At 44.0% G+C, this 15,550-nt stretch overlaps 1 protein-coding gene across 5 annotated transcripts in view; it reads right to left on the reverse strand.

The window, feature by feature from the left end:
• COL22A1 (collagen type XXII alpha 1 chain) overlaps positions 1 to 15,550 on the reverse strand; it is a 372,600-nt gene that overhangs the window by 120,434 nt on the left and 236,616 nt on the right. For all 5 annotated transcript variants that reach the window (XM_050940514.1, XM_050940513.1, XM_050940511.1 and 2 more), the window contains exons 24-26: positions 5,860 to 5,904; positions 4,241 to 4,294; positions 3,161 to 3,214 (exon numbers count right to left, since the gene is read on the reverse strand). In XM_050940514.1, coding sequence (XP_050796471.1) covers positions 3,161 to 3,214; positions 4,241 to 4,294; positions 5,860 to 5,904 — 153 coding nt within the window. The remainder of the gene's footprint in view (positions 1 to 3,160; positions 3,215 to 4,240; positions 4,295 to 5,859; positions 5,905 to 15,550) is intronic.

A 15,550-nucleotide genomic window follows, 5' to 3' on the forward strand; every position in this document is an offset into this window, starting at 1 on the left:
GGCTTGATCTGTTCAACATTAATATCTTGTTGGATTGTATGTGCTCTCATTGTATGGGATGTTATGCCTTTTTCATAGAATCATAGAAGATTAGGGTCGGAAGGGACCTCATGAGGTCATCCAGTCCAACCCCCTGCTCAAAGCAGGACCAATCCCAACTAAATCATCCCAGCCAGGGCTTTGTCAAGCCGGGCCTTAAAAACTTCTAAGGACGGAGATTCCATCACCTCCCTAGATAACCCATTTCAGTGCTTCACCACCCTCCTAGTGAAATAGTTTTTTTCCCTAATATCCAACCTAGACTTCCCCAATTACAACTCGAGACCATTGCTCCTTCTTCTGTCATCTGCCACCTCTGAGAACAGCCAGGCTCCAGCCTCTTTGGAATCCACCTTCAGGTAGCTGAAGGCTGCTATGAAATCCGCCCTCATTCTTCTCTTCTGCAGACTAAATAAGCCCAGTTCCCTCAGCCTCTCCTCATAAGTCATGTGTCCCAGCCCCCTAATCATTTTTGTCACCCTCTGCTGGACTCTCTCCAATTTGTGCACATCCTTTCTGTAGTGTGGGGCCCAAAGATGTGACCTCACCAGTGCCGAATAGAGGAGAATAATCACTTCCTTTAATCTGCTGGCAATGCTCTTACTAACGCAGCCCCATATGTAGTTAGCTTTCTTGGTAACAAGGGCACACTGCTGACTCATATCCAGCATCTCGTTCACTGTAATCCCCAGGTCCTTTTCTGCAGAGCTGCCACTTAGCCAGTCGGTCCCCAGCTTGTAGCAGAGCAGGACTCTGCACTTGTCCTTGTTGAATCTCATCAGATTTTTTGGCCCAATCCTCCAACTTGTCTAGGTCACTCTGGACCCTATCCCTACCCTCCAGCATATCTACCCCTCCCCCAGTTTAGTGTCATCCGTGAATTTATGAGGGTGCAATCCAACCCACCATCCAGATCATTAATGAAGATGTTGAACAAAACTGGCCCCAGGACTGACCTCTGGGGCACTCTGCCTGCATGATACCAGCTGTCAACTAGATATCGAGCCATTGATCAATACACATTGAGCCCAACCATCTAGCCAGCTTTCTATCCACCTTATAGTCCATTCATCCGATCCATACTTCTTTAACTTGCTGGCAAGAATACTGTGGGAGACCATATCAAAAGCTTTACTAAAGTCAAGGTATATCATGTCCACCGCTTTCCCCATATCCACAGGGCCAGTTCTCTCATCATGGAAGGCAATAAGGTTGGTCAGGCATGACACGCCCTTTGCGAATTCATGTTGACTGTTCCTGATTACCTTCCTCTCCTCCAAGTGCTTCAAAATGGATTCCTTGAGGACCTGCTCCGTGATTTTTCCAGGGACTGAGATGAGGCTGACCAGTCTATAGTTCCCCAGATTCTCATTCTTCCCTTTTTTAAAGAAGGGCATTATATTTGACTTTTTGCAATCATCTGGGACCTCCCCTGATTGCCACAAGTTTTCAAAGATAATGGCTAACGGCTCTGCAGTCACATCAGCCAACTCCTTCAGCACCCTTGGGTGCAGTGCATCCAGACCCATGGGCTTGTGTATGTCCCACTTTTCTAAGTAGTCCTTAACCTGTTCTTTCACCACTGAGGGCCGTTTACCTCCTCTGTATACTGTGCTGCCCAGTGCAGCAGTCTGGAAGCTGCCCTTGTCTGTAAAGACCAAGGCACAAAAAGCATTGAGTACTTCAGATTTTCAGCATCCTCTGTCACTAGGTTGCTTTCCCCATTCAGTACGGGTCCCATATTTTTCCATGACCTTCTTCTTGTTGCTAATATACCTGTAGAAACCCTTCTTGTTACCCTTCACATTCCTTGCTAGCTGCAACTCCAGCTGGCCTTCCTGATTACACCCCTGCATACTTGAGCAATATATTTATACTCCTCCCTAGTCATCTGTTCAAGTTTCCACTTCTTGTAAGCTTCCTTTTTGTGTTTAAACTCACTGAAAGATTTCTCTGTTAAGCCAAGCTGGTCGCCTGCCACGTTTGCTATGTTTTGCTATGTGTGTGTTACTGAAATATGTTGTGAGATTGGGACACCCAAAATCAGCCTTTCGGGTGCAACAATGGAGGAGCCAGACATGCTGATGGCCTGCTAAAGGAGTCCACATGCACAATGACTATCCTATGAGCTGTATATAATGAAGACTTCTCAGAGATAGCATGTAGACAATGGAGACTGCTTGACTCACGTCATAGCCAAGGATCTTTCCAGTAAGCTGGAAGAAACTATAAAAACGGGAAGTGACATCATCACTTGACCTCTCTCCCCCTAAAACTCAACACCTGGAAACAAGTCTGGAGAACAAAGACCGAACTGGGGAGATGGTCCCAGGCTGGAAAGGTGAATCCCAGCTTGTGTATGAAGAAACTATACCATCAGGGTGAGGCATTGCTTGATTCAAATCCTGTCTAGTTTATAGCACTCAGATTGCAATTTTACTTTTATTTCTTAGGTAACCAACTTTGATCTATATGCTTACTACTTATAATCACTTAAAATGTGCCTTTCTGTAGTTAATAAATCTGTTTTATATTTTACCTTAAACAGTGTGCTTTGGCTGACGTGCATGGGAAATCTGTTCAGTGTATAAAAGCGGGTGCATATCCTCTCCACACAGAGGGAGGAGTGGACTGGGTAATAAACTTACACTGATCAGGCTTCTGGCCAGGGCAGGTGGGTACAGCCCTGGGCTCCTAGGCTGGGGAGCTGTGGGAACTGGCTGATGCCTCTCTATTGTTTGTTCATGAGTGGCTCAGGAGAAGCATTCATGTAACTCAGCTGGGTGTGTCCCTGCCTGTGGGTGGCTGTGTAAGTGCAGTACTTAGAGAGGCTGACAGCTTGTCACAACATCACAGTGTGAGATGGAGCCTAAGCTGGTATGCCAGAGGGCTAGGCGCTACCCCAGTTCCAGGTTGTACCCTGGGGAACCCGTCACAGGGGCTGAATACACCCTGTGCCAAATTCAATACAGTAGCTTCCGCTGATTTTCCCTGAAGCTGCACCTATTGGCTCACTGAAGTGGAATGGGTGAGAATCTAGCATGGAGAAGTTTGGCACTCCGTCCACAGAGTAAGATCAGTAGGTGAATGGTGTTAAATTGGCATATCCTGTGTCACTTGCCTTTTGGCCTGGAAATCCAGGAAGACCATTTAATCCATCCTTGCCAGGCGATCCCTAAACAAGAGAAAATTATCAGCTGTGGGAGACCACTTACGTTCAGACCATTTTAAACCAGGACTCATTTAGCATCAAGCTGCTAGGAGATACAGGCACATATGACCTCAGTGTTCTCTCATTTATGCTGGTTTTAAGGACAGCAGAATCAGCCCCATTGTTTATTTCCTGAGGTTTTTTTTTACATTTCTGTTCTATTTTCCATCTGGATCACAGGGAAACACCATGTCACACACATGCTCCCAAGGCAGGTGATGCATCTCCTATCCAATAAACCAGTCTTGGTAAATGGCCACTGGATGTCACTGTTGCTACACAGAAAGAACAGCAATCACCTTAGAGACTATAAATAAATTGGTTCTTAAATAAGTTTGGAGATGGTATCTTTACTCATCAGTTCCCAGTCTCTTCTGCCTCCAAGGATAAAATAGTCTGTCTCCTTCTTAAAGTGTCAGCAATTTATTAACCATACAATCTATCAAATCGATGTGAAAGCATCAATTAGCAGAATCATCATGACAATGATTTGTCTAATGTATTAGAAAGGCAGGAAAGACTCTTGTCTTAACACAGCCACTGAAGAAATTTACAGATTGTGGGAGTGCATATTAAAGCCAATTATATCCTAATTGATCTGCCTTGGGATTAAATACCCAATGGAAATTGCTTTGCTGTTCTAAGACGGAGACTTTGCTTCAGTTCACATGCCTGATTTGGAAAGCTTGTGGTTTTAAAGAACTGCTTGTTGCAATAATTTGGGGGCAGTAATAAAAAAAGTATTGCCTGAATGTATTCTTGTACTGAAATCCCAAAGTACGTGTATGACAGATTCTTGCTTCAGCCAGCAGAGGTGTTTGAATCCTTGATTTCTCTTGCTAAAAGCGTAAGTCTCTAGTGCATGAGAGGAAGAGACCAACTGTAGCAGACTGATTAACCTTTTATGTGGACAAGGTACTAGAAAGAGGGTGTGAGTTAGACATGCAGAGTAAGAGAAGAGGGAAATGAAAGCAGCAATTCAGAACTTACAGCTGGTCCTGGCAGTCCAGTTTTACCAGAAACACCAATTTCTCCAGGCAATCCCTACAAACGAAACCACAGGAGGGAATTGTTAGCATTCAGGCCTTTGCAATGCAGTGACATTCTGCTACCGACTTCCGCTCAGATAGATCAGCACAATTTACCCACTCACAAAGGCCTATTTCTACCTTGGGAACTAGGAGTAGTTGTCAAATGTGCCTGAGGGAATTCTGCCCTGAAAAATAAAAAAATTCTGCGCACAGTATTTTAAAATAATGCAAAATTCTGTATATTTTATTCATCAAAATACAGCTATTTGCTGACAAGTATTTTGAAATAAAATACCAAATTAATTGAAAATGGTGTGATTATATTGTTATTGTGTTATTTTGACAAAATAAAAATGACGCAGAATTTTGCAGAGTTTTAAAATTTTTAATGTTTTGATGCAGAATTACATTTTTGGTGCAGAATTTCCTCAAGAGTACCAGAAGTATGGTGCAATCTGGGTGCGGGCAGCTTGGTGGGAGGTTCAGGGGTGGAGGGGGCGATCTGGATACACAGGGACTTGTTGGGAGTCCTGGATGCAGGGGGAATGGGACTCTGCAGGGGAGTCCAGGTGAAGGTGGTTAGGGCTCAGCAGGGGGGGTCTGGGTGTGAGAGAGTCAGTGCAGGGGGGAAACTGGGGGAGTGGGGCTTGGGAGGGTAAGGGTCAGGGTGCAGCTCATTGGGGCTTAGTGGGGTAGGAGTGTAAGTGTGGGGGGCTCCTGATGCAGGTGGTGAGGCTCGGAGGGGGATTTGCGGGGAGAGAAGTCCAGATGCACAGGGGTTGGGCAGACAGGGGGAGCTGCTGCCTTTACAGTGACCCCTCCCTCTGGTGGCTTAGGAGCAATGGGGCCAGGAAGGGGGAAGAGGTCAGCGTACAGGGAACTGCTCCCCATCTGCCCAACCCCTGTGCATCTGGACTCCCCCACCCCTGCACTCAACCCCTTCTGCCAAGCCTCACTCCCTGCACCCAGACTCCTCCGCCAATTCACCCCACCCCTGATGCAGAGCTTCCTGTAGCTGGGGAAGGTTGATCTGACCCAACCCTGGCTGCTCTGTGGAGGGGAGGGAGAGAGGGAACTGACTCCATTGTCCTCTTTCTCTTCCTTCCCCCGCCACCGCCCAGCTGGGACTGATGTCCCTGGTTGACCCTGGCATCTCCACCTGCCCCGTGACTTACCTCTTCCCTGGCTGCTTTGGGTGCCCGAACAGATGTGCCCATGCTGCCAGGGAGAGGTAAGTGAGCACTGACACAGCTGCTCTTTGTTTCCCCACAGAACCCATTTTGCTGTAGGGAAGCAAAGAGAATCTGCAGTGGGACGTGTTTCTGTGCACACACAGTGGCACAGAATTTCCTCAGGAGTAAGTGTAGAGGAGCCATCACATTAAGTCAACCAGTGCTTCCGAATGAGGAAGTGCGAGCATGAATATGTCCTAGCCAAAGCCTGATCTGACTCCCATTGAAGTCAAGGGCAAAGCTCCCACTGAAGTCTACGGAAGCAGGCCTGAGCCTTAGTTACTTCAAAATGCCATTTCTGTCCCTTTACAAACAAACAAAGAAAAACATAAGCATGTTTCCTTACTGGAGCACCAGGAGGGCCAGCAACACCAGGAGGCCCGATTGGACCCTGCAAGGAAAGAAAGAAAAATGTTTAATCAAACTCAATGACATCCCATCTAGAGCGTGAAAGACGCAATCTTCTGCTGGGCATAGGGTGTCCTGCTCCCTCAAGCTGATTCTAATCACATGCAACACTGACCCTTATTTGATTATCCTCCATAAAAAGAGGACAGATGCCAAAAGTGAGCTCCCTGGGAGCCTGTACTCATGAGCAGAACAGAATTACCGGCTTTGCACAGGCAGCCTCTTAAGCCACTATCTACTCTCCTTGCAAGATGAACTCCAGACCTGTCCCAGATGCAAGAAATGAGTGAGGCTCAGGCAATCAGTGCTAACTCGCAAGGCAGATCCTGTCCAGTGAAACATTCTAGCCATAGTAAGACTTATTTAATCTCGTTTAAGATTGTTTCAAAGGGAAGCTAAGGAGCAAATGGTTTACCTCCAACACCAGATTTGTGAAATAAACAATGAATGAGACAGGGTTGGTTGGATTTTTTTTTAAATGTGATTCTACCCATATGCCTTCAAATGGCTAGACCTGATACAGTAGGTCCAATATTTTAAAATAAAAGATCCAACATCTGCAGTTTTGCCCATTAGTAATTTGAGTAGTAAATAGTCAACACAAAAATGATGTAGAAAGTGTTCTCAGTGTGTTAAACAAGTTGGAGATGGAAATGCCTAAGCTTTTCATCTGGGCCCCCACTAGATTGCCCACAGTACAGCAGTAAGTGCTTTGGCCAGTCTGATTTTAACTGACTTCGCTTGGGAAAATATTTCCTACGTTATAGCCCTCTCTGTAGCAATGAGATTGCTCACAGGCTCATAGACTTTAAGGCCTGAAGGCAACATCATAATTATGTATTCTGGCCACTTGCACATTGCAGGCCACTGAACCTCACCCACCCACTCCTGTAATACACCCCTAAGCTCTGGCTGAGTTACTGAAGTCCTCAAATCTTGATGTAAAGACTTTCAGTTACAGAGAATACACCATTTACTCTAGTTCAAACCAACAAATGACCCATGCCCTACACTGCAGAGGAAAGCAAAAAAAAACCGGGGTCTCTGCCAATCTGACCTGGGGGAAATCTCCCTCTTGATGCCAAATATGGTGATCAGTTAGTTCCTGAGCATGTGGGCAAGACCCACCAGCCATACACCTGGGAAAGAATCCTCTATACTAACTCAGAGCCCTCACCAGCTAGTGTCCCATCACCAGCCTTTGGAGATATTTCCTAACAGCAGTCGCAGAGGGCCAAATGCCACTGTAAGCAACCTCATCAGACCATCACCCCATTAACTTATTATCACAGGGCATTCCCTCAGCTACCTGGTGTGCCACTCTATCTAGCCTGTTTCTGTCACCCCACAGTCAAACACACCCAGGTTGTTTTCCTTTCACTATGTGTATCTCATTCCTCTGCACTTTTACACACAGAACTTAACAGTGGCATCTTCTAGCCTGAACTTTCCCTGTACCCTCACAGCTCATCTTCTGAGCTGTCCCTCTAAGCTTCCCCTTGCTTCCTGTTCCTTCTACTTATATCCTCCCAATTACATCATTAGCCCAGTAATGACCACTCAGGTGCTTACAGTCTGCCAACAGAAAGTATTTCTTTGATCACAGCTGAGCCTGCAGTAGCATCAGTGAACAGACTGTTGTTGTTAGCACCCTGTCAGGTATCAAGCACCTCTTGAAACAAGTTAGGGTTTTTTGCCTCCACTGCTCCCTTTGGAAGGCTGTCCCATAATATCACACCTCTGATGGTTAGAAATCTTTGTCTAATTTCAAGCCTAAACTTGTTGGTCACCAAATTATATCCATTTGTTCTTGTACCAATGCTGGCTCTTAATTTAAAAACGCTTGAGCTGGTAAGAATGCTGGCCAACACTGTCAAACTCGGATGCCTAAAGTTAGACATCAACATCCAGAATTAGGCACCTAAAGAAGTAGCCTGATTTTCAGAGGTGGGGAGACCCCTGCTAAGGAGGGAAAGGGATCTGGGTCTCTGCTCAGAGAGAGAGGTGGTGGCTAGAGGGCTAAGATCTGACGGGTCATTCCATGAGCAAACCAGGGAGGGGGTCTCTTCAGCGACCATCTGAAGACCTAGGTGGAAATTGCTTATGTGCTTAAAGTTAGGCCTGTGTTAAAAAGCTTTGCTGGATTGGGGCCTAAACAAATAAAGTGGGAGGAAATGCAGGAAAAGTGACTGGGTAGTAAAATGTAGCCTGCCTCCCTCTGGTTAGCACCATGGTTCTATTTACTTTCAGTTTGCCAGCAGGATTTTGCAGAGAACTCTGAGGCTTTTATTTTGGAAGTGCCTTGTATAAAGAATTAAATGGAACTGGAGACAGACATAAGAACAAAAACAACAAGTCAGCACTTTGGCCAACAAATTCTAGCAGTGTCACTATTCAATATCACAGGTCGCAGATCCTGTGACTGCAATATTACAGGTCACTGACCAAGGTTATACTCTTTCTTTTTGAAGGAAGAAGTGAGAGAGGAAGAGAGAGTAGGAGGTGGCAGAGAGAATGAAGGATGAGGTGTTGGTGGTGGCACTGCGTTTCATATAAGGTAGCAAGCTTATGAAATTACGACTTTAGAAAACATTGAATAAAACGGAGTTGAAAAATTATCAGCATCTTACCAGTAGAGGGGGCAAAGTAATCAGAAATGGGATCAGTTGAGACTCGCTGGCCTTGCTACAGTTCTGTATCTTATACAGCAACTCGGGCCAGAATAGATATGTGTCCATCACCACCATAACATTATTATTATTTAGAGCAAACCTGAGGTGCATGCAGAACTTGACAATCACATGGGAGACTAGGAGTAGAGTCCCTAGGTTATACTGACTTCTGTTGGCATGATCTAAGGCTAAGCAAGAAGTCCTGCTCAGGAGAGTTGTAATTGCACACAGCTCCTATAGACTCCCCTGCCTGGGGGCCTCTGCAGCCAGAAAGCATTCCCCCAAAACTGGATCGTGCTAGCCAGGATGATTTGCACCTAGCTATGCTAGTGAGAGAGAATCAAGTGCAAGAAGCAACAGTGTAAATCAGTCCAGTGCAAGAAACAAAGCAACAGGTACTGTTGAGACAATCAGTGGTGAATGTGGAAGGACACTTAGAACATGGGAAGTGAAAGGGGCTGGCATTAAAGAAGGCAGGAAGCTCTGAGTTGGAGACAGAGACAAAGGTGTTGATCCCATTCCTGTAGAAGCCAATGACACATGGAAACAGAAGGATCAGGCAGACAGGAGAGAGGAAGGGGTCAGTGGTGGACCGACCTGGGATGGTTGGAATGCTGAAACCACTCTGACCTGAAGTTTGCTTGGCTGGGCATTTTTAAAATTATTCATATACAGTGTTTTTGAAAGGCCTCTCAGAAGAGATGCATTTTACGGAGGAATTTGAACAAAGAAAGGAGATGGCAGTTGTAAATGAGGCAAGGCAGAGAGTCCTAGACATGGCACTGTATGGACAAAGGCACAGAGACAGGAATCCAAGGAGGTGTTAAAGAAGGGAGTCTTGTGAAGAGCAGAGGCAGGAGGATGCATGAGAGGAAAAATATATTTTTAATTGCAATTACTCAGAGGCTTTGAGCTTCTGCTCACTCTGAACTAAATATAAATTAGTTCTGATTTCTATGAAAAACAAACTCTACCAGGTATTAAATAGTGGGGAACATAGGAACTCCCAGACTGGATTCGACTCAGGAGTTGTCTAGTCCTGTACTGTGTCTAAGACAGTAGCCTGCACCAGATGCTTCAGAAGAAGATAAAAGAAATCCCACACATGGCAGATGTGGAATATCTGCCCACAGGGGAGTTTCATCCTATCCCCTAATAGTCAGAGCCTGACTTAAACCTGAAGCATAAGGTTTTATATCCATTCCCAAGGTCTTTATTAATGATTAATTATTATTATTTATTTACTATAGAAACTTAGGATGTTCTTGCTATTCACATAAACATCTAATCCTTCTCTGAATCTTGCCAAGTTCTTGGCCTCAACACCATGCAGCAATGAGTTCCACAGTCCATATTTATTGGTACTATTAATATCTTAACTGCAATCTTTATCACAACCATCGTGACACATCCTAAAGCAGGCTAATTATGCCCAAATACAAGACTGATTCACCTACATAGGGGCAGGCATGTGCAATCTACAAAACTGCACTCTAGTGGGACAGCTATGCTGGTGGAGGCCTCCTCAGGGGGACGGCAGCTTTAATTTATATTGTCAGGGCTCCCTGGGAGATGCACTGAATGAGAACACCTTCAAGACAGTCCGGTGCAGCCAGCTTTCTGGGTGACACTGCCAGCTCTAGAGCCAAGGAGTCATATACCACTACATCTCCTGCTCCTGGAAGATTTACTGCCACCAGGGACATGCAGGCTCGGTTGCCCTAACTGATCAGAGCCAATAGATAGAAAGTGCCATGGTCACATACACAGAACTTGCAGAAATCTGTCATGCCCTGGTCCCCCTTAAAGTTTTTTCTGAAGTTTTTGCCTACAGCAAAAAATCAATTTGACTTGTATACAAATTGCCTATTGTTGTTCCCCTTCCCCTGACTTCTGTCTGTCCTTAGAACCCAAGCACGCTGGAGCAGAGACTGTTCTTGAATCTGTGAAAAGGACCTACCCCATAGTGGGCACTGCTACAAATAATTATAATACTTCGGCTATATTTTACCTCAAATATTTCGCCCAAGTCAATAAGCACATGCCACATCTTCTATATACCTTTTCCTCCTGTTGCTGATAATCAAGATTAAACTAGAATTTGGTTTTACTGATGACACTTTTAGTGATCATTCAATTGTACAGAACAAAACCCTCCTTCCAAAAGCCAGTTCCCAATGGAGTCCCTTTTAAATTCTGATCTGAGAGAGGGGAGGACACTGAGTTATAAGGATCTTTCACTTTGATTTTGTTTGATTTCTTTTTTCCAAAGGACCAAGCAATTTCACATCTTTCCAAGTGTCACTTAGGTGCAAAGCACTTTACAGCTTGTGGGAGGTAGAACCAATTATAACCTGGCTGACCTGCCTTGGCATTAAAAAGCAAGATAGATATTTCCATTTTTTTAATGTAACCGATGTGGGAAGTTCACTTTTCTTTTAATCTGGATGCAACTGCCACCCACATAAGCTTGAGGCACAAATAGGATTTTTCTCCTTTATAATCTGCTTGCCTCCCCATTGTGAGTCACTTGCTGATATCACAACCCCATCCCATATGTGTGACAACACATCTCTTTATCATGGTGGAATGAGATTTCCTTTATTCAGCAACTTATGCTGATACAACTTTTTCTTTACATAGTATCAAGAGATAAGGAGAGGGAGTGCAATCTAGGAGAGCATAGAACAAACCTAGGAGAACTGGGTTCTATTCTCGGTTTTGCTACTGTGAGTTCTTGTGTGGCCTTAAGCAACTTACTGCCATGCTCTGGGCCTCAGTCTCCCCATTTGTAAAATGAAGACAAAGCCTGCTTCACAGGAATTTTGTCAAGCTGAATTCATTTGTAAAGTGAGAGGAGATCATCTGAGTAAAGAGGCTATAAAAAAGGTGAAGTGTTCCCATCTGGTTACATTGCACAGGAATTGTGCACATAAACCTTATAACTGGTTAAGGCTCTTGCAAGCGTTCCCCATGCACCAAAATCAAAATATCAAAAATATTCAGACAATTAAAAATTCTGAAAAAATTCAATTTTGAAACACTGGATGAAACATTTTCACATTTTTGATCAAAAGAAAATGTTTCAAAATTTCAGAATTTTTTTTAAATTTTGAACTGACATTTTGAAACAATTTTTTTTCCAAATATTGATTCAAGCTGAAATATTTTGTTTGGACTTTCCCAATGGAAATCAAAAAAATTTGACAATAACATTCTCCAGTCGGAAAATGTTTTGGTTGAAGAATTTCAACCAGCTCTTTTTACAGAAATTAACATAGGGACTCTTCTCCATGCTTAAGAATTTAATTCAAGTGTCTGAAGGCTTTTGGAACTTGACATTCTCCATAATCAGAAGGATGGTTTGCCTTGTGACTTCCCAGCTGGGTACCAGAGATGAGATGATGTGAGATACTTTCTCCTTTTATGACCTTTCTTGTTTCGAAGGTTGTCAGAGAAAGAGAGATTTATTCTGACTGTTCATGAGTTACTTTTCACAGTCTCATCAACCACTATATGAGGTTCTCCTTCCCCACAGGAAGGTCTGCAAATGCAAACAGAGCACTAGGTGCTTTGGCCTGAGCTCACTGTTCTGTAAAGGATTGGGGAAGAGGTCAATGGGTGCACTATTCATGGTGTACATGAGGGTATAATGGTTTCTCCAGAGAACTTCGACTGGAATTGAAACTGCATAGATTTAGCTCACATATTCCATGCTGCTGTCCAAAGCCACTTGTACCATTAAAAATACTTAGACAAATACTAAATCTGTATAACAAAGATTGCAATGCATGTTTTTTTAAGATAGCTCATAGACTCATGTAAATCATGATTATCTAGTCTGACCTCCTGCACATTGCAGGCTACTGACCCTTACCCACCCACTCCTGTAGTAGGTTCATAAGCTCTGGTTGAGTAACTCAAGTTCTCAAATCTTGATGTAAAGACTTTCAGTTACAGAGAATCCACCATTTACTCTAGTCCAAACCAGCAAGTATCCCGTGCCCACGCTGCAGAGAAAGGCAAAAAAAAAAATCCAGGGTCTCTGCCAATCTGATCTGAGGGAAAATTCCTTCCCAACATCAAATATGGTGAATCATTTAGATCCTGAGCATGTGGGCGAGACCCACCAGCCAGATACTTGGGAAAGAATTCTCTGTAGTAACTCAGAGCCTTCCCCTTCTAGTGTCCCATCTCTGTCTATTGGAGATATTTGTCGTTGTAGTCATTCTCCTCATACCAGCCCATCCATAAACTCCTCAAGCTCAGTCTTGAAGAAAATTTGAGTCCCCTCCACAACTAAGTTCCCTCTCTCCCCCAGAAGACGGTTCCAGAACTTCACTCCTCTGATGGTTAGAAACCAGCTAATTTCTAGCCTAAACTTACTGGTGGCAAGTTTATATCCATTTGTCCTTGTGCAACCATTGGCTCTTAACTTAAATAACTCCTCTCTCTCCCTGGTGTTTATTTCTCTGATGTATTTATAGAAAGTCCTCATATCTCCCCTCAGCCTTCATTTGGTTAAGCAAAACAAGCCAAGTTCTGCGAGTCTCCTCTCATAAGGTAGGTTCTCCATTCCTTTGATTCATATAACACTTAAGCCATATAACAAAGATTGCAATGAATGTTTTTTAGGCAGCTCATCAGTTTATGAGTGAGACAGCATTTAGGCCACACAGAATTATTTGACTGCTGATATAATGCTAATAAAATACATGGCACTCATGCTAATAGGCCTTTTTCAGCTCCAACTTCTAGGTTTGTCTTTAACCATCTGCAGAGCCATTCACAGCCACTTAAACTCTGAAATGTCATCTTTTGTTAAATCTTCACTAGTTCCATCTGGCAGACTCATCTCAGGGCTTGACTTCACATACAGCATCACAGCTGCAGCACCTACTGAAGATGCTACCTATCTTGATGGGAGAGCTTCTCTTGTCAGTGTAAATAATCCACCTCCTGGAGAGGTGGTAGCTCTCCCATCAATATAGTGAAGCCTTCATGGGGGGTTAGGTCAGTAAGTCTACGCAAGTCTACACTATGGATCTATACTGATATAATTGCATCATTCAGGGGTGCAGATTTCATAGGTGCTGGAACTAGAGGTGCTGGGGATGCTGCCGCATCCCTTGGCTTGAAGTGATTTCCATCAGACACAGGGTTTACAATTTGGTTCAATGGCTCTCAGCACCCCCACTATAAAAATTGTTCCAGAGCCCCTAGGGGATTTTTCACACCCCGAGTAAGGTAGTAATATCAATATAGATCTGTAGTACAGACTTGGCCTCAGTCTCCCACTCTCTCCTCTCCTTTGTCAGGCCTTCACTGTTGTCATGCCAAGATCCCCAATCCTTTTCACAATGTACCGTATATACTAGTTCATAAGCCGAATTATTTTAGTAAAAAAAGGAGGCATCAGAGAAGAGGTTTTGCTTATCAACAGGTAAAGAGAAGGAGAGGTGGGATACAGCCCCTCCCCCCTCAATAGAGGGGCAAAGAGAGGCAGCAGAGCCAGCAGAGCCAGAAGGGAAGAGACGGAGCCAGAGTGTCCCCACTTCTGGCCATGCTGCTCTCCCCACAATGTCCGAAGCAGCTGCAGCTCCGGAGCTGGCAGGCTGCAGCCAAGACGTCCACCTCGCCCACTGGAGCAGGCTTCAGCCATGTTGCCCGGTCTGGCTCACCAGAGCAGGCTGTGGTCGCGCCACCCAGCCCACTAGAGCAGCTCCAGCGGGCTGGGAGATTTTGTTTACTTAGGTTTACCTCTGTGCCTGCGGATGCTCAAGGTAAACAAACTGTCTCAGCCTGCAAGCGGCTTATCCTGATGGACCAGGAGCCAAAGTTTGCCAATCCCTGAATTATAGGGTCATCTTATGAACGGGTCATAAAAAAAATCCATTTTTACTTACTCATCTTGGGGGGGTCAGCTTATAAACGAACTGGATTATGATCGAGTATATACGGTATCTCAAAACTCCCCTTTTCTACTATGCTTGCTATAGCCAGCTGACATCTGAACAACCACCCATTTGGGGTCCTTACACCTGTTCTTCACCTCTCCCCAGCCTGCTGCCCACACCTCCTTACACTAACATTTCCAATGCTAGATTTTTGATAAATGTTGCATTACAACACTAAATTTTATTCTCCACTCAAATCCTGTTTTTTAAATCAAGAGAATAGTAAAAGGATATAGAAAGAGACTCTGCTGGAAACACTGAAAACCAAGGCCCTAAGGGCCTGTAGTCATGTACATTTAACTTGCATGGCTTTTTAATCATTTTAAGTGCTTGATGCATCATTCATAATGGACCAGGTCTCTAGTTATTAAGCCAAGTGGCATGATAACTGGAGCACCAACGTTTCTGAACAAAAATTACTGATAATCTCCCGAGGCCATAAGAATGCAGAGCTTTGTACACTGCAGTTTCTCACTGAGAATATCTTCTTTCCAGCAAAAAAAAAAAAAAAAAGTGTTTGCTTAATTTTGTATCTTAGCATAAGGCACAGCCTGGGATTTCTTATGTTTATTGATGAACAAGCTTAATTTCTCCTTTTTGTTTGTTTTTAATGGTTTTTATTCAGTCAGTACAACAAATTAAAACAACAGAAAACATTCATCAGGGTTTTTTGGCTTCAAAGCTATTAACAAGCTAACAGGCTCCAGATTTTTTTTTTCCTTTCCCTGTTTCAATTCTTATCAAAGATGGTCCTGCACCAATCCTCCCACTTCAAGACCTTTGGGAAAGTTTGGATTCAGATCTAAGTTTTGCAGTTCAGGCACGTCTCTGATTCTTACACACCCCTTACTAAAGTCTTACCTTGTAAATAGGATGTTAAGAACTCAGCACATCCTAGGGTTTATACTCAAGATCTCTTTAAAAAGGTAATCAGAAATCAGAAGTGCTCTGGATCTATGTGGGAATCTAAACTAGATTCCAGATTCCAGCAACTGTCAGT

Source organism: Gopherus flavomarginatus, chromosome 2 (genome assembly GCF_025201925.1).
Source record: "Gopherus flavomarginatus isolate rGopFla2 chromosome 2, rGopFla2.mat.asm, whole genome shotgun sequence".
Classification (NCBI taxonomy): domain Eukaryota; kingdom Metazoa; phylum Chordata; order Testudines; family Testudinidae; genus Gopherus; species Gopherus flavomarginatus.